This window comes from Nerophis lumbriciformis, linkage group LG04 (genome assembly GCF_033978685.3).
Source record: "Nerophis lumbriciformis linkage group LG04, RoL_Nlum_v2.1, whole genome shotgun sequence".
NCBI lineage: Eukaryota > Metazoa > Chordata > Actinopteri > Syngnathiformes > Syngnathidae > Nerophis > Nerophis lumbriciformis.
The window spans coordinates 15,063,466-15,082,730 of record NC_084551.2 but is presented as its reverse complement, the minus strand read 5'-3'; the positions used below and the strand labels follow the sequence as shown (position 1 = coordinate 15,082,730).

Genomic DNA, 19,265 nt, shown 5'->3' with positions numbered 1-19,265 from the left:
TGCTCTGAAATTCAAGCCGGTGTTCTTGGAAGACATGACCCTACTAAAATTCATGCAACTTCTGCATGTGTGTACATGAGTACAATCTATAGACAGTAAAGCTTGGCAGCTGGTCAGTTAAAAAAAGAAGGTGAATTACAATCCTGTCTGATCCCATGGTCGTCATCTCTATTTTGAAACAGAGCGAAGGCCATTTTTGTTTCAGCATACTTTAGTTGTGCCCCAGTGCACAAAACAATAACTCCTAGTATTGTTTGGAATTTTGTTGCAGAAAAACATGACAAGTTGCATCAATGACCTCTGTCCTCACAAATTGTATTTTGGATGAGTGGCAAATATATTACCTAATATTTCCAGAAGAATAGGATGACAAAAGGGGAGACCATCTTTACAGTTTCTTATTAATTGGTTTAATGACTAGATGTCACAATTATTTGTTTATAAAGACCATTTTGGAGGAAAACAAACACAATTTACCTATGAAGGAGCTTGGGGATGTTTTGTGGACCAGAGCTCGGGGGAGTTGTGAGGCCATTCCTTGAGGTTAAGGTACTGGATGGGCTCTTCAATCCGACACTAATCTCAGCTCTGTCATGAAATACTGGCGATTGCACGTCTCGGGGGCTGCCAAGTCCCATGCAGCTACCCTCGGAGTCTGATGTGAGCAACTCTTGCAGTGACTCTGTGGAGGTGCCTTTTCCTGTCTTCACCAAGCGTGGGGAAACCACTGAGAATAGAAAGTGCAAGTCAGTTAAATTGTGACATTTTATTGCACATTAAATTAGGCCGACAACTTTAAAAAGTAACTGATGCATGTGATATAGGGTTAGTAGAACATTTGAGATAAGTGTGAGCATTTGTACATTGTACCTGCAGCAGGGGGGCTATGAATAATATCCGACAGAGTGTAGCCTCCTGAGCTGTCAGAGCGTCGCCTTGGTTTCTTTTTTGCCTTAGTTTTGGCTTTCTTAAGAAGTACATCCCTAATGGGAGAGGGTTTTGGATAATCAGCAACATACATTAGAATAATTATCATGTATTGTTTAGTTGTTTTTTTATAGTTCAGTGTCTTCTACCCACGGTACCAAACAGATTAGTTTGAAACACACTATGTATAGTATTAATTATGAACGGACATGAATATTTAAACCTGAGTACCTGTTCAATTGATCCAATTCTTCTTCCGGTTTGGGGCTGAAGGCCGAATCCAAATCCTTATCTTCATACATACTGAGATCTGGAGCATTGGGGTATGGCGTGACAAGCCTTCTTTGCATTGCCGGGATCTGAAATTAAAAGAAAATACAATAAATGCTTTGTGCAACTTCTGTAAATTATTCGCAGCCCCTTAAAAGCATTAGAAGTTGATCAATCAAAAGCAAGAATACATACTGGTTGAGCGGCTGTATTGATATAATCCAAACGGACTGAAAAGAACATATTGCAACCGCACCAAAACAATGGCACGAGATGATGACGTTATGCATGCACAGGTAGTCATGGAAACGTTTAACCTCGAAGTTGTTCCAGGTAAAAAATACGACTTTTCGTTACATAAGCTCATGGTAGTGCAGGATAAAAAAGCAATAAGGTGGATATATAAATAAATAAATATATATAAATAATATATAAATAATATATAAATATATATATAAAATAAATAAATATATATACATAAATGATAAATGGGTTATACTTGTATAGCGCTTTTCTACCTTCAAGGTACTCAAAGCGCTTTGACAGTATTACCACATTCACACACACATTCACACACTGATGGCGGGAGCTGCCATGCAAAGCGCTAACCAGCAGCCATCAGGAGCAAGGGGTGAAGTGTCTTGCCCAAGGATACAACGGACGTGACTAGGATGGTAGAAGGTGGGGATTGAACCCCAGTAACCAGCAACACTCCGATTGCTGGCACGGCCACTCTACCAACTTCGCCACGCCGTCCCCATAAATAAATAAATAGATTACTGTACAAATAAATATATTGCACTTTTTCACATGCGTCCACGTTTAAATATAATTAAATATAAATATAATTATTTTTAAAAATGTGGTCAAATGGACAACATGGAAAGACAAAGGTATTACTAAACTTCATCATAGTATTCATGTAAACTCCTTTGAACCGTTCAATGAATTAGTTGATCAATATAATCTACCCAGAAATATATTTTTTTAATTTTACCTCTTTAAAACACGCTGTAAAGAAATGCATATCCTCTGAAAGTATGTCTTTTAATAGCCATTAACTTTTTAATCAAGATACAATTAAGAAATAAATTAAAAGATTTTATGGAATAAGAAATGAACATCGTACTAGAAATGCAAATGAGCTCGGAAATAGATGATCGACTTAAAACATTTAGATGAAAGAGACATATCATTGAATGATATTTGGAAAAATGCCAATAAGCCCTTTAGAAGCATTAAAAATAAGTTGAGTCAATATAAGATTTTGAATAGATTGTATTTTACATCTTCTCAGCTGTATACAATTTGTGCAGTAGATAGCAAGTTATGTATAAAGTGTTGGGCAGCTGAGGGAACTCTTGTTCATTTATTAAATGAACCTAAAATATGACTTATTTTATCTTAGTGGAAAATATTGGACATGATGTGTTGTCAACCTTCGGAGATGTGATGGAAGTGTAAGCAACTGTGACACTATTGTTAATTTTTTTCTATGTTTTTATTTAATTTTTTATAAGTGGCTGTGATGATCATGTAAATGAGGGATTTCTAATCACTGCTATGTAGGAATTCTTATTAATATTGATACTGTTGTTTGTTTCACTACTTTTAGATTGTTTTGTGTCATGCTTGTGTGTTCTCTCAATTGTTCTGTTGATTGCTAATCTGAATGTGGTGGGCCGGGTTTGGTTTCGGAATTGGAATATTATTGTGTATTATTTTGTTGGACTGATTAATTTAAAAAAAATAATACAATTAAAAAAAAAATGTATGCAAGAATAAAGCAACAAAAAGTCAAAAAAGACAATACGTAGTTGTTATCATCTGATGCGAGAATCCATATATAATTACAGAAAAGACACACGACAATGCTAAAAATGATCTTACAGAAACAGCTGCATTACTAAGTTTCAAAGAGTAATGTGAGAATGTGAACTCTTAAAACAAAACAAAAGTGCACAAAAAGCATGCAATACATTATACTTTATACAGGACGCTAGCTACAAAGAGTCAATGACTCTTACCATTTTCCTGTAGGCCACAGAAAGTTCCATAAGCACTTCATCACTAAGATTGTCCAGTGATCTGAAAGGAACACAGAGGAGAAGAGATAAAGCATGCAAACATATACATATTAATTATTACATTTAATTTGTCAACCTACAGTAACTTTCATTAACTCTAAATACTATTTATCAACATCAATTTACAACATCTTTTAAAGTCAATGCACATGTATCAATCTTGGTTCTCACTTTGACTCTAGAACTGCAGCCATGTTGAGCCCGACGAATTGAAAGCACGAGAGTCTAAGTTGATCTGCGTTGTACATTGTGGCAAACTCCAGCAGCTCTGCCGCATTTTTCAGAGTAACTGGAAAAAGCAAAGAAATTAGCGGCCTATTGATATTTAACGTATAAACCTCAATTATAAGGCTACCCATCTTTTTCCCACCGTTTTCCAAGCACTGCCTTGTATTCAAGTGAAAACGACAATTTGCAGTTACTAACTACAAGTTTTTAGCAACACTAACTAGTTTTCACCTCAAAAAGCAATAAAAAGTGATTTGTGGGGGGGGTGACATGTGACTTCGAGGAACATGCTTTTTTTGCTGTATGAGGAAACATATGTAGCACTTGGCTTCACTGTAACCACAGTGAGAGACAAGGAATGACAATGTTATGCAGGGGTATAGTTATGCCAATTTTATAGAAAATTATACTATTTATAGTCATGGTGGAAAGTGGAGAGGCACAAAATATTTTCTTCTTCCTTGGGGGCATGTAACAGAAAATATTAGAAAAGCTTGATTTAAGTACAGGTGAAGTAGTAATTTATTTTTTGGCAACACCGAGTGGCCAAATTAATTCATTAAATTAAGCTCATGACAGTAGGTTAAATGATGCGGACATGTTTGTTACTGAATACTTTCTACTACGCTTCTGCCTTGGAGACTTTGTATCTGTAAGCAATATGCAACTATAGTTATTTGATACCATACCAGGTTTACCTTTTGTAAATAACTTTACAGAAATACAAGAACAGACCAACCTAGTGTTTTAATTGGAGGACATTTAGCAGGTAGTAGCTGGCTGTCAAGCTTTGCACAAGTAAAAGTGCTGCAGGACTGCTAATATCGGAGCACTTACTGGCGATTTTAGATGTGAATCGATATAATCCGATACTTATTTTTGCTAATACCGGGCCGATGGGGAATACCCTAATATGTAGCGAGTAAATTACTTCTGGATAGTCTGACATCAAGCATGTATCACTTTTCAACAGCAAATGCTGTTGTGGCTCCCCGTCATTCCTTATCTAAAAACACTCACAGACTGCTCAATTTGGTTTGCACAATTTCAGAAGATTACAAAAGGAAGCAAAAGAAAAAAAAATATTCGTAATTCTAAACATTTTTGCTTTGAAATTTTAAACTTTTTTGCCCTATTTTACGGCCAACAATGCAAATTGAGTTAGGGGAGGCAGAGCAAGGGTGAGGCTATTGATGTTAGCAAAAAAGTATGAAAGGAAAAATTAACAGGTGACATACAGTTCTCTGTGATGACGACCTCGCACATTTCCTTCAATCGTGGAATTAGCAGCTGATCAGCTGCAACAAGTACGTTGCACACAAAGGCCACATCCAAAGAGTCTGTAGTGGAAAAGTAGGACAATAGCAAGTTCCTAACTTTAATAATAATTAAATAATGTAATATAAATCAGTTATTGAAGCTACCTCGAATGGTGGGGGAGTCATCTGTGTAAATATACTCGAGAATGACCTGCAGAATCTCTGCGCTGGTAGGCATCTCAAGTGCAGTACAGGAAGTAGCCTGAGGGAGGCAAAATAAGATCAAGTCTAGGACTAAGGATGACAGCATTTTCAGTACATTGACAGAGTAATTGAAAAAAGGTACAAATAAACATACCTCAATCCAGGGGTTGCCAAGCATACTGTGGAAGTACTCTGCACAAATTGACACATAAAAACAGAACATTTTAGTAATTGGTTAAATACAACTTTTAAATGTATAAACAGTAGCACAGTGCCATTAACTTTTGTTTGTCATTTAGTTGGGCTCCTACCTTGTCTTGCACAGAGGACACTTTTATGACAAGGAAACTCTTTCCCATCTTGTGACTTTAGAGTAACATCACACAGGTAGGAACTGTAATACAAATGCAAATAGGAGGATGTCCTTTTTTACATTTAGAAATGTATTCATTTTGTTACCAATGAATTTGTGTAACGTACCCCTTCTTTTGGTTGAATTTATGTGTGTTGCCATTTTTCTTATGTACAACATTGATTTTCCCCCCTTCATATTTGACACCATCAAGTCTGTCAAAAAAATTTAAAAAAATAATTATAAAAATAAAAAAAACTAACTGTTTTGTCCGCTTTAGAGTACATGTCAAACTCACCGTGCAGACAGGCTGCGTAAGCCAAGCTTCTTGGCGACACCCTGTAAAGCTTTGACTGGATTGTACGCTCCCTCATTAGCACCCTTGTCACCTTTGCCTCTCACTTTCTTGCCGGGCTTGTAGCCCTTGCTTGTGGCATTATCACCATCTCCTCTAGCTGCAGGTGGAAGGGAGTGATATACTTCCAGTGCTGAGCGACCCCTAAGGCCCAATTCCTGCAGGCTGCTGATAAGCGTCTCTTCTGAATCCTAGCCAAAACAAAAGTGTTAATAAGACAACACACACATAGAAGTATACAAGAAAATTACATGTTCTAGAAATCAATCAATGGTGAACATAAGTGATAAAGATTGGAAAAATATGAATTCCATGAAGCATTTGTTATACCAGGATTTGTTCAGTCAGGGTTCCTGAGCATCTTGGTCGGGCCCCATGCACCAGTAGCTCACAGGAATCAGTGTAGATGAAGTGCAGGGCATACTCCAGCATGTCAGGTGGAATCTTTTCCAAAATCAGTAGGTCACAGCCCACTGCATCTTCACTCTTCTTAACTTCAAGGTCTTCGTCAACCCCACAACACTCAGACATAAACAGTTTCCGGAAGAACTCTGACCTCATTGACAGGATATATTTGTGAGCCGGAAATGTTCGATCACTCGCCTGGAGGGTCACATCGTGAATGCTATCCATTTCATCCGCTTCTTCCAGAAGTCTCCGAAAGTGTGTGGTAAAGGAGGATGGAGAAATGCTAGGAATCTCATATAAACTAGAAGGAGAGAAGCAATTTAAAGTGTCAAGATTGCTGCTTTTTAAATGGTTTAACATTTATTTCGTCATAAGAACTCCAACATTCAATTTTATCCCAATCAGTAATATATTATAATAGACTATTTCAGGTAGGTAGGTGGCGAGGAGGACATGCATTTGTTTGTTTTTTTTCTTTGCTAAAACCATAATGGTTCACTTTGATTAGCCCCTCCTCCAACTTTCTATTGAACTTCTCAAACTTGGGTTGAGTATTTATCACCTTGATGCAATAAAAACAACGCACCTTGCTTTGGGATCAACCTGGAGCAATCCAAAATTTCGGCCATTGGAGTCCATGGTGATGCTGACAGCTCTATGAATGCATGGGAGCTTCTCCAGACGAATTCGCTGAAACATTGTGCGAACATCTGAATGTCCACAAACCTCCACATTGGTCTCTGTTATAAGAATACATGTATGTATTGTGAAGAATATCACATCTGCTGGCACTACTATACTGTATACAGTTAAAGGGGAACTGCACTTTTTTTGGAATTTTGCCTATCGTTCACAATCATGAGTGGCAAGAACACATGTCATTTTTTAAATTTTGTTTTGTTTTAAAGATGATTAAAAACGATTGGAAGATGTGGCTAATGGGAGTCACTGTTCTAGCCTTCAAAGCCCCCTAAAACAACGTTTTCTATACACATTTCAAGTATATACATAATGTAGTAACAGACACGTTCATAACAATATGTAATATGTACAATATTTACCGTATTTTGGTCATTTTAAGCATTGCCGGAACTCATTTCTTCAGTGCATTTATTTCTGTTTTCATAGCAGCGCACTTCAGACTTCTGTCAACAAATTGTGTTCCTACTGCCATGATTAGAAAACACGCGATTCACAACCTATCTTTTTGAAGCTGAAAATACGGAGTATGAACTACTTCTTCAAACGTGAAATGTTGGCGCAGACGGAAGCCGAGAGAGTGAGGTCGGCGTGGCTTTGACGCTTTAAATGTGGAACTTGGAGCCAAGCTATTTCGTCGTAAATGGGATGCGTACCCAAAGTCAATTTAAAAAAACTTCCCCGGCCTGCTGGACCAAACACACAACTGTCTACCAAGTGAGTCACTTTCATATTGATCATGATACATGCAGCACACCGAGCCTATTATTACAACTACAGTAGATATACTGTCAAGCTGGCTGTGAACAAACAAAACATGAAATGTGGGCTAATACTTCACAGATACTGTAATATGATTGTTCATGTTTTTCAGTCAGTACAGATTGATGTCCTACAAACTCAAATGCGATTCAGCTGGTGGCGTAAAAGCTAGCTTATCACTTGCCGTAGCTAGCTCATGGCTAATACCGTAGCACGCCAATGTGTTAGTACGCTAGATTAGTAATGTTTGATTATTATACAGGTTACAGAATGTAAATTAAGTATTGTTGCCGGTTTTTGAATACATTTTTAAAGTGATTGCTTCCATTAGCTGCATTGCTAGCCGCCTAGAACAAGACGATATTTCATGTAAGAATGCAAAAAAATTAAAAACCTTTTGTCTTGTCTCTCATAACGATTGTGAACGATAGGCAAAATTCCTAAAAAGTGCAGTTCCCCCTTAATACAAGTACTGTACATGTAAAACAAAAATATGAATATAATAATAAAGACTAATATTTGTTGTCACTCATTTCAGAAAGTGAAACCCATATATTATGTAGAATCATTAAGTGGAATATTTCAAGCCTTTATTTCTTGCAATTCTGATAATGGCTTACAGGTCCAAAATGCACTTTGTCTCAGAACATTTTAATATTGCATTAGATAATTAAAAAATATATATTTTAAACAGAAATTACTGACTGCTGAAAAGTACATTAATTTATATGCACACAATACCTTCATTTTTCATGAATTACTGCATTAATGTGTGGCATGGTTGTGATCAGCCTATGGCATTGACAAAAAAATATTGACGCTTTTCATATTTGAACTTTTTTTAAGATCTTTTCTGTATTAAAATGAGAATATTAAGCGAATACTACTTGCTCAATAGACTTAATCTTTATCACCAATACCACCACATACCTTTTTTCTCTCTGTACTTCTTATATTCTCCAGCCCACACACCACTGAAACCCTCACCCTCCTGAGTCACAAACATCATGCCGTTTTTGCTGAGAGCGATGTCCGACATGAAAACCTGGCGCCCATACGCCCACCGGCACAGTCTCATCGAGCTACCCGAGGAGCGCCAGCAAAACACCTGAAAGCGATGCAGAAATAGAGGACAGACAGAATTTTGAGGTGAGTTACTCAATTCATTTCCATCTGTAGGACTCCCTATGACTGGTCATGATTGCATAACTGTATACTATGCACCAAAGGTTAGATAACAGCAAAAACAAACCAGCGGTAGAAAGTAATTAATGTTCTACATTCTCTGTACACTACATATTTATGTCCAACATATTTGGCCAAACATGTCACTTCAACTTGTCAAACCTGTAATTAACAGGAGCACTTACTGCTGGATTTATATTTTGCAGCCATTATGATAAGTAGGCAGCAATATGTATATGTCCCCCTTGATAATATGGCCCCTTTAATTTTAAATAACATTTGAAATGTTTGACTTCATAATTATAAGTTCCCCATGAGCTTACATTTTCCAAATTCAGACTACCTGGCGAAAACAATAATATATGATATCCAATAATACAAAGAGTGTTTGCATGTTTATTTCAGTTATTAAGCTGTTTTTGCAGGGGTTTTTGGCTACACTTACCCGACCGGCTTCATCTAAAGCCAAGATGGACACTTTCTCTCCCCCTCCCTCACTTAGAATCTGTGCATTCACACAATGGTCCAGACTGCCACCACTGACAAGGACCTTTTTGATGTTCAGCTGCCTGATTGGGACAAAGGACCACGCAATCATCAGGATCTTGAAACACGGACAATTAATATTTTAATACATATGGTTTTCACGCAAACCCAAAAATGACTCTCTAGTGTGTAAAGGGTGTGTTATCAAAATAAACAAAGAGCAAGAAGTGCAAACTGGCCTATGTATTTTAAATTAATATCTCTACATCCATCCATCCATCCATTTTCTACCGCTTGTCCCTTTCGGGGTCACGGGGGGTGCAGGAGCCTATCTCAGCTGCATTTGGGCGGAAGGCGGGGACAAGTCGCCACCTCATCACAAGGCCAAAACAGATAGACAGACAACATTCATACTCAAATTCACACGCTAGGGCCAATTTAGTGTTGCCAATCAACCTATCCCCATGTGCATGTCTTTGGAAGTGGGAGGAAGCCGGAGTACCCGCAGGGAACCCCCGCAGTCACAGGGAGAACATGCAAACTCCACACAGAAAGATCAACAAACAACATGGTGTTTTAATCAAGACCAACCACTGACTAAGCTAAGTATTTTAATGTTTCATTACCTTGAAGCAATCTTTTTACACTGGTATTCAGCCAACAGGTAGATATCCCCCTTTAATGTCACGATCACAGTCGCTCCATCACCAGCGGCAGCCATTGCTATGGTAATATCCTTGTGGTACAGAGCTGATACTTGCCGAGGTGTTGTTACATACTTTTCTCCATTAGGATCCAACAAGTAACCTGAAAACCAAGTTTAATACGATGCATTAATGTAATCTGAATTATGATGAGAACTCTATCATAGTAATATGCTCATTACACGGTATCCTAGATTATGGTGTTTTAACCAGTGATGGGCAGTAGCAAGCTACATGTAGCTAAACTACGTAGCTTAACTACATTTTCCAGTAGCTTGGCAGAAGCTTAACTACTCATTTAATGAGTACCGTATTTTCCGCACTATAAGGCGCACCTAAAAACCTCCAATTTCCTCAAAATCTGACAGTGCGCCTTATAATCCGGTGCGCCTTATATATGGACCAATATTGAGCCACAACAGGTCTCGCAATTACGGTAACTACGCCGACTTCATTTTCCCCCTTCTACGGCTGCTTACCGTTGTAGAAGAAGCGCTTCTTCTTCTACGGGGGAAAATTAAGTTGGCGGCTGCTTACCGTAGTTGCGAGACCTAAACTTTATGTAAAGACCCAAAATGGCTCCTATTAAGAGACACGCTTACAACGCAGAGTTTAAACTCAAGGCGATCAGTCACACAGTAGAACACGGGAATAGAACAGCAGCCAGAGAATTTAACATTAACGAATCAATGGTGCGGAAGTGGAGGAAGCAACATGATGACCTGCGCCAAGTAAAGGAGACTAAACAGTTTCCGAGGGAACAAAGCGAGATGGCTACAGTTGGAGGACAAACTCGAACAGTGAGTTGTTGAACAGAGAGCAGCAAGTAGAAGTGTCAGTACAATCACTATTTGTTTTGTTGACATTCCCTTTAGTGCAGCTCCATCTAATGGATGCATAACGTAACCCCAGCCTCTACTGTAGCGTCTATTCTATGCGCCTTATAATGCGGTGCGCCTTATATATGAACAAAGTTTTAAAATAGGCCATTCATTGAAGGTGCGCCTTATAATCCGGTGCGCCTTATAGTGCGGAAAATACAGTAGCTTTTCCTGTAGCTTAACTACTTTTAGACCCATGTAGGGAGGTAGCTTACATCAAAGCTACAAGCTACAAAGAAAGAAAATGGACTGAATCGAGGCCAAAAAAAACCCTGGAGAAAATACAATGACCTGGATGAAGGAGAACATCCAGGATGATTGGTTGGTGTTCGTATGATGAGTGTGAGTCACATTTGGCTAAGGTTATGGCAAAACATTACAGACTGGCCAATCAGAGGCAAGATAAGGCGAGTAATGGAAACCAGATAGCAAAATCATACTAGACACGCACTCATGTCACATGACAATGAGGGAGTCAGAGACAGAGGGACACTTCAAGCTGACCACTCAAAAAAAAGAAACATACTTGAAAATTGCAGAGGGATTCTCTCCCGCAGATTAGACTTTTTTCTTTAGTAATGAAGACTACTTTCAGGAGACCCACAATAATGCGTGTAGTTGGCCATATTTAGACAAATGTATGCGTTTAGCAAAATCAATGCCCAAAACCTTAGTTTATAGTTGTTTACTCTATAAACCAAAAATTATAACTGTTGTCCTTACCTAAGACGTCCAACACAAATTAAGGAACACACATTAAGATGAGTAGAGTTCATGAAAAGTTTTACTGCACATAACCATTACCACCTGTTCCTAAACAACACACAAGTCATTGTTGTTGTTTTTTGTCAAGATATATATGGATGCTGTTTTTTTACTGTAGGTAGACAAAATGAATAACATAATAGGGGTGGGACAAAGAAAAGGCAAATTAAATAAATACATACAGTGGGCTGCACCCCACTGTATGTTACATTAACATTGATACTATACATGTAGCCTATAATAAATGCCGTTAAATGTAGCTTTGATGTAGCAAGCTACTTTTGCCGTGTAGCTTGCTACCATTCTTCGGGGATAGCTTCCTCTGTAGCATAGCTACATTTAATCGAGAGTAACTTGTAGCTTAGCTTGCTATATTTTCCAAGTATCTTGCCCATCACTGGTTTTAACTATGTTTGGGGACAGACAAGTAAATATTAATTGTTAACTAATGCAATTAACAGGAGTTATACATGTCTTACCAAGCTGCCCTCCATTGAGTCCCACTGTATAAACCGCCTCCCTGGTCCATAGCACTGTGTGGAACCTTCCTGCTGCCACTCCAATAATTGTCCTCCCTTTCAATGTTTTGGAAAACACCTACAGCATGTGCAAAACATCCAGACACGTAAGATATCGTAAGGGAAATATTTGTATAAACGTGCTGATGGTATCGTTTACCCCTTATAAAGAACAGTACAGATTTTTTTCCATAGTTGTAATGACAATGAAGGAATTTGCAGAGACAAACAAAATATAAAATATAATTGTACAATGATGAACTGGACATATCCTTGTTAGGGGGTAAACTTACAAAAATCCAATCGCGACCAGATTTTACAGTTAAATGAACATGCATTCAAGTGATATCCAATGCATTAATTAACCACATTGCAAAAGAGTGTCTTCTTCCCATTTTTCCTACCTGTTTAGGAACATGCGCTGAGGCCGGGGGAGGAGCCAAGCCGAGTTGGTGGAAAGTGTTGAGGCCAAAAGCATACACATAACCTTCTTCTGTTAACACCACAGTGTGGTCTTTTGCTGCTGCCACCTGAGAACAGTGGTGGGACATCAGACCCTCCACCATCCGAGGAACCTGAAGAATGAGGTAAGAAAAAAAAACCCACAGTGACAGAGTTTAAGATTCAAGTTATTCGCAATAAAACACATCTTCAACTTTGTTGAAAAGTGACAGACATATTAGGCAATTTCTAGCAGGCCTTCTTGTTTACAGATTTTTTTTTCTAGATTTACGAAAATCCTGCCACATCTCACCAAATAAGTCTGTTCATCTCCATGGCCAAGGCGTCCTCCTTGTCCATGTCCACATGTGAATACCTGACCTTTTTGAGACAGAAAGACTGAATGGAACTTGCATAGCACCACCTAAAAAAAATAAAGACACCTATTAGCTATTGATTTTTACCTCTCCTGCTTGAAGGCTCTAAATAAAATGAGAACACCTTGACTGGACTGCTTAATCAGACTTAAGACTTGATATTATAATTTGACCCTATTGGAAAATGGAAATGTTACCATCATTTTTCCATGTTCTTTTGCCAAGGCCTCTTGTCGTGATAGTAAAACACTATGCCAATAAAAAGGCAGTTGCACAAGTGGAAAAGCAAACATCATTACTAATACATGGCTCTCCTCAAACCTTGAATAGAGCGCAGGGATGTTTCCCCAAGTATCACATTAATGTGGACAGTCACACACATGCACACACCATGGTTGGTCATTTAATTAAAACCAATGCCAATGTTGAATTAATATTTAACCTCTGGCACCTGCTGTATTGACTAAAAAGACAAGTGCCACTGTGTTATTGTGTGGTCATGAAATCAGACCTATCTGCACCCTAATGGGCTTTGTGAAATGATGTTGTCCAGCAAATACAGCAGTACATAAAATTGCCACACAAACACCAGCTTTCTGTTCTAAACAGTGCCAAAATAACATGTGTTTAAATGTTCCCATCCCCTTGGCCCCAGTCAAGAAAATGGGTCGTGGATTGGTTTTATAGCATGACAATGATACAAAAAGGCCACGGAAACAAATAAGTGGCTCAAAACGTACATTAAGATCCTCTGCGAACCTTAAATAAATAATGATAAATGGGTTGTACTTGTATAGCGCTTTTCTACCTTCAAGGTACTCAAAGCGCTTTGACACTACTTCCACATTTACCCATTCACACACACATTCACACACTGATGGAGGGAGCTGCCATGCAAGGCGCTAACCAGCACCCATCAGGAGCAAGGGTGAAGTGTCTTGCTCAGGACACAACGGACATGACGAGGTTGGTACTAGGTGGGGATTGAACCAGGGACCCTCGGGTCGCGCACGGCCACTCTTCCACTGCGCCACGCCGTCCCACAGAAAATTTGTGGAGGGAGCTGAAACTTCAAGTTACCAAGCGGCAGCCTCAAAACCTGCAATATTTGGCACGTGACTGAAAGAAGAAGTGGACTTAATAATATAATAATAATAATAATAACTGGGATTTATATAGCGCTTTTCTAAGTACCCAAAGTCGCTTTACATGTAGAACCCATCAATCATTCACACCTGGTGGTGGTAAGCTACTTTCATAGCCACAGCTGCCCTGGGGTAGACTGACGGAAGCGTGGCTGCAATATGTGCCAACGGCCCCTCCGACCACCACCTATCATTCAATTCACCGGTGTGAGTGGCACCGGGGGCAAAGGGTGAAGTGTCCCGCCCAAGGACACAACGGCAGCGATTTCTTTTTTTTTGGATGGTAAGAGGCGGGGAGCGAACCTGCAACCCTCAGGTTTCTGGCACGGTTGCTCTACCCACTTCGCCATGCCGCCCCTTAAATACCTTCTGAGCTGTGCGCAACACCTGAACTTCAGTATAAGAAATACTTTGAGCTAAAGATTTACTATGTTTAGATGCCAACATTAATATATAAACTTTATTTAATGCTTCTTTTCTGATTTTTTGATTATACGATGTCTCTCTCTCTCTCTCTGTTAAACTAAACATATCATAAAAATGATGGATCATTTATGTTTTTGTAAGGGGATAAAAAAAAATCAACAGGAACTCAAGTATTTCCTCCACTGCTGGCTGCGGATTCCCCAAGAAGCATGCTCGCACTTGAAGGAAATTGCTACTCGCTTCTTTATGTCAAGTTGCATAACAAAAGAGAGAGAGTGTTTTGCTAGGGTACCAAGGTGGTGTGGCTTGCTTGGCAAACCCAAAGAGCATGATGCTACCACCACCATGTTTAAGTAGGTACATTGTTCTAAGTTTTGAAAGCCTCCTCCAAACCATATCTCCTGTCATTGTGGCTGAATAGCTCAATTTTTGTTAAGTCTGCCAATGGAAAAAAAACTAGCTTGTTGGGACAGTTGGACATTTATTTGCATTATGGACTCACCTTCAACATTAAGAAAACACAAAAAAATACACACCACACAGCCCCAAAATCAAAGGCAATCAAACAAGACATTGAAACAGCCGCCGCGTGGGACAAAAATAGTGGTGGTGGATCACTGCACTGCGAAGATGACTTCAGCGGTTTCAGTGTGCAGCAGGGGGAGGACAAAAAAAGTGGTGTTGAATGACCTTTTTGGTAGGCTAATGCATGTCACGTTACAGATATGTCTTTCGTTAAATTTGTGAATGAACACAAGCACCGGTTTAGATATTTAATGTCTCGATCCGCATACCTGCTACTTAGACACAAAATTAAAATTTGTAAAAAATTATGTGGGTGCATCTTATGTTTAGGTGCGCTATAGCCCGGAAATTACGATAATTACATATAAGGAGGCAGGGCCTTGTCAGGTTAAAAGACATTGTGGAACATAGCCTGTGTGTATAATTCTGACCATGTGTACAGTACAGAAAAAAACTAATTTTGCATTAACGCTTTTAAAAATCACCAAAGATGTATATTGTATCATATTTCCAAATTGGAAAAAGAAAGTCTCAAATAATAGTTAGGCCGGTATGGGTTCTGAGTTGAAGCAAGATAATTGGACTAGTGAGATAGTCCATACTGCACAGAAAACATGTGAGATGTTTAGTGCGGATTAACTTGATGGTGGATGTTGAATACTGTTGTCCTACCTGCTTGATGTAAACACCAGTCCTTGCAAAGGCATCCACTAACTCAGGGTGCTGTCGACTCTCTTGATTACCATGGCCAAGGCTGAAATTAGTATTGTTTCCCCACATATAAACCTCAGTCGGGTCTGTAACGGGAAAGAGAACACATTCACATGCCAGACAGTTATATTTGATATTACCAGAACTTGGGAGAGGTTAACAAAAATGTTGCACAGTTACATTATGTGTACAAAAGGTACAATACCTGTGCTTCTAAATGTAATATGAGCTGGTCTGTCTTTCATTGTCAAGTCCAAGACAGATAAACCTTCCTTATCCTGAGTGGAGAGGAGTCCACCATGCTGAAAATAAAGCACATGTTAACTTCCACATGTGAAAAAATTAGAACACACCATTTGTCTTCCAAAGCATTTTGAGCCCATTCGGGGCACCACAAAAGCTAGTTATAGTCATGTACAGTATTTATATATAAAAAAAACTGTTGACCTGGCTAAACGAGACATTTGAACACGTACCTTGACCAGGGAAAGGAGGCAGTGAATTTGTCCATAGAAGGCGCTGCGGTGCAGGGCAGTCCAGCCCGATTCCTGATCCTTTACGGTCAAGTCAGCATTCTTACTTTCCAGCAGCCACTCCAGTAAGGCCTTCTTCCCCAGTGAGGCAGCCAGATGCAACGCTGTGCGACCAAATTCGTCCCGCAAAACTGCAGCGTTGTGGCAGTACGAGGATAAGAAAGCCCTCAGCTGCCCCTCAGAGCCACCCGTTATTGCCGCTACTGCCTCATTTGCATGCTGCAGTGAGCGGCATTTTGGGGTGCAGTCCGGCAATGCCAGACTCATCCTGAGCGACCCCAAATCTAAACCCTGCTACCTTTCCAAAAGTCAACACACAAGTACACACACTGCTGCAATGTAAACTAAAATAAGGCTTCTCTCTTAAAGAAAAACAAAAGGTTGGGACGGTTGTGGAGCGCTAGAATTGTGCCTGTGTTGAGGTTCCACCGCACCCTAGCGACCCCAGAGACTCTAAGACTTGATCAGTCTACCATTTCAAAGAAAATGGTGAATACAAGCCAAAAAGAAGCTTGCTTCATTCAACTGTGTCACAACAAAACTACCTTTTTTTTTTTGTTTGTTTTTTGTTTTTTTACAAAACTGTACAATTCAATATTTGCAAAAAAAAATATTCTGTCCCTTATTATTCTAAAGTTAATTTACAAAAGGCAACACCTTTAAGACCTCCCACAATCTTCTCACCAATCAGTCCAACCATCAACTTGAGGGGAAAGGCATCCTTTCCCCTCAAAACACACACTTGGCTTCTTTAAAACTCCATAATTGAAGAGGAAACCTTGGGGGAAAGTTGAGAAATAGATCGTGTTAGAAACCAAAACAACTACCATTATTTCGTAAATATAAAATGTTTATGTGTGCAAATGAGATAATGCCTTATAGATGGACAGGAGGAATATGTTGGTAACACTTATTGACAATAGTGACTGTGCATAAGGAATATGTAACACAATTCTGAGCAGTTGGTTTTCATTGCAGGCTGCATCAAAGTTATTTAAAGATACAATTGGAAATAAGGTGCTTTTGTAAATTAATTCAACTTGCAACCAACACCAAGGTGTGATAGTTGAGGACGTAACCCACAACATTGGCTAACATGATAGCAAGCTAGGTAGCTTTGAAAGTTAATTAAAGTGCAGCTGCAGAGAAGGCTAACGGTAAACGTCAATACGTGTACTTTTTTGTTGTATGAACTTACTAAATAAAATGCATGAGTAAACAACTAATAACTCGTGGAAACGCGTTCGGACAATAAGCGTGAGTTAGCATTAGCCGACTGAAGCATTAGCTAGGTTGACAAGACACATCATCGCGAGCTAGCGTTATCAAAGACACTAATTTCTTACCTTTCGCTAGATGAACGAAGAACATGTCATGATATTAATAGCATCATCAATATTAATCCACTGTGGCATTGTTACAAAAATATTTTTAAATATGAAGTATGAATTTGACGGGGTTCCTGCCTCCCCGTTAGGTTAAAAAAAAAAAGCACCTAACAACGACACTTTTGATTGGTGGAATGCATTTGCATTGAACGCTCCTATTGGTTGATTTTTTTTGGGGGGGGGGGATCTCAGATCAATGTGAAGTAATGCTGCATGTTTTATTTTTAATCTAGTGGATGCTTGGTATAATAAAATGACGTGTATTGTAAGGTCTTTTCTACTGATTGTCGCGGGAGGGGGGGGGGGGGGGGGGTGGTGCTGGACAGAGGTGGGTAGAGTAGCCAGCAATTGTACTCAAGTAAGAGTACTGTTACTTTAAAGATTTATTACTCAAGTAAAAGTAAGACACCAAAATATTTACTTGAGTAAAAGTAAAAAGTATGTTGTGAAAAAACTACTGAAGTACTGAGCAACTGATGAGTAACCTGTTCGTTTAATGATGACGGCAACAAATAATGCACAAAAACATAAAAATAGCAATGAGCAAATTCAGAGCCAGGAATATCTCTTAAGCAACTAAAACAATAATATATATTAAATAATAATACATTAAGATAAAAAAAATTAAGGCAAATTGAGCCACAATAACTTAACAGCACCATAGGCTCAGTAAGCAGCAGAGGTGTGGACTCGAGTCACATGACTTGGACTCGAGTCAGACTCGAGTCATGAATTTGATGACTTTAGACTCGACTTGACAAAATGTAAAAAGACTTGCAACTCGACTTAGACTTTAACATCAATGACTTGTGACTTCACTTGGACTTGAGCCTTTTGAATTGACATGACTTGACATGACTTGCTACTTTCCCCAAAACCCAAAGATGAAAAAGTTATTCGGGAGCGCTCCGTATTTTTCATCGTGTACTTGTCTATCAGCGTTGCGTGTGTCAGCTGGTGTGGTCTCAGTACAACAGCCAATCAAATTAGATCTACTTTGTTTTCATCACACAGCATTCGTCCAATCAAATTGCAGGACAACCAACGAAGAAGACATGTCCAAACCACACGCCAGTGAACAAAAAATGATACCTAAAATAATTTTGTTTGGGTATAAAAATTACGAGGTGGTCAACACAAAACGGTTTGCAGTATGCAACACATGCGGTTCGAAAATTACTGATGGAGAGGCAACAACTTCCAACTTCGTCCGGCATTTGAAGTTGCACAAAGAACGGTAAGTTTTGAATGTAAGATAACGTTTATTGGCTAAGTAACGTGACTTTTATTTGCTGTGTAGTTAAATCAGTGAGGCTGTAAACTCACTGCTAACGTTATAACGTTATTGCAAACACGGGAATCTGTTGCAGTTCACTACCTTATTCATACTTTTTGTTCAATGATTTTTTTAAGCAGGGTTACGTTAGTCAATATATCACACGTACGTTAGACGGCGGTCAGCAGCACCGCGTATTTTAGCCACCTAAAAAAAGACAAAAATAGTAAAATAAAGGTCAGTTAAAATGTATACTATATTATGAATATGTGTACCGTTTTAGCTAGCTTTCTGACATACTGTTGGTTGTTTACCTCAGTGGTCCCCAACCACCGGGCCGCGGGCCGGTACTG

General features: G+C 39.0%; 1 protein-coding gene and 1 long non-coding RNA gene across 3 annotated transcripts in view; both read right to left on the bottom strand.

Moving 5' to 3' along the window:
* The window catches only part of ibtk (inhibitor of Bruton agammaglobulinemia tyrosine kinase), a 28,027-nt gene extending 10,284 nt beyond the window's left edge, over positions 1-17,743 (bottom strand). For both annotated transcript variants that reach the window (XM_061949617.2, XM_061949609.2), the window contains exons 1-23: positions 17,595-17,743; positions 16,192-17,026; positions 15,921-16,017; positions 15,677-15,801; positions 12,845-12,955; positions 12,495-12,665; positions 12,052-12,169; positions 9,849-10,029; positions 9,182-9,305; positions 8,482-8,659; positions 6,677-6,830; positions 6,013-6,391; positions 5,626-5,873; positions 5,456-5,542; positions 5,287-5,369; positions 5,130-5,167; positions 4,937-5,033; positions 4,751-4,852; positions 3,456-3,573; positions 3,225-3,285; positions 1,159-1,286; positions 871-983; positions 478-727 (exon numbers count right to left, since the gene is read on the bottom strand). In XM_061949617.2, coding sequence (XP_061805601.2) covers positions 478-727; positions 871-983; positions 1,159-1,286; positions 3,225-3,285; positions 3,456-3,573; positions 4,751-4,852; positions 4,937-5,033; positions 5,130-5,167; positions 5,287-5,369; positions 5,456-5,542; positions 5,626-5,873; positions 6,013-6,391; positions 6,677-6,830; positions 8,482-8,659; positions 9,182-9,305; positions 9,849-10,029; positions 12,052-12,169; positions 12,495-12,665; positions 12,845-12,955; positions 15,677-15,801; positions 15,921-16,017; positions 16,192-16,515 — 3,287 coding nt within the window. In that variant the 5' untranslated portion in view covers positions 16,516-17,026; positions 17,595-17,743. The remainder of the gene's footprint in view (positions 1-477; positions 728-870; positions 984-1,158; positions 1,287-3,224; positions 3,286-3,455; positions 3,574-4,750; positions 4,853-4,936; positions 5,034-5,129; positions 5,168-5,286; positions 5,370-5,455; positions 5,543-5,625; positions 5,874-6,012; positions 6,392-6,676; positions 6,831-8,481; positions 8,660-9,181; positions 9,306-9,848; positions 10,030-12,051; positions 12,170-12,494; positions 12,666-12,844; positions 12,956-15,676; positions 15,802-15,920; positions 16,018-16,191; positions 17,027-17,594) is intronic.
* The window catches only part of LOC140678739 (uncharacterized), an 88,481-nt gene that overhangs the window by 32,036 nt on the left and 37,180 nt on the right, over positions 1-19,265 (bottom strand). The window lies entirely within an intron of this gene.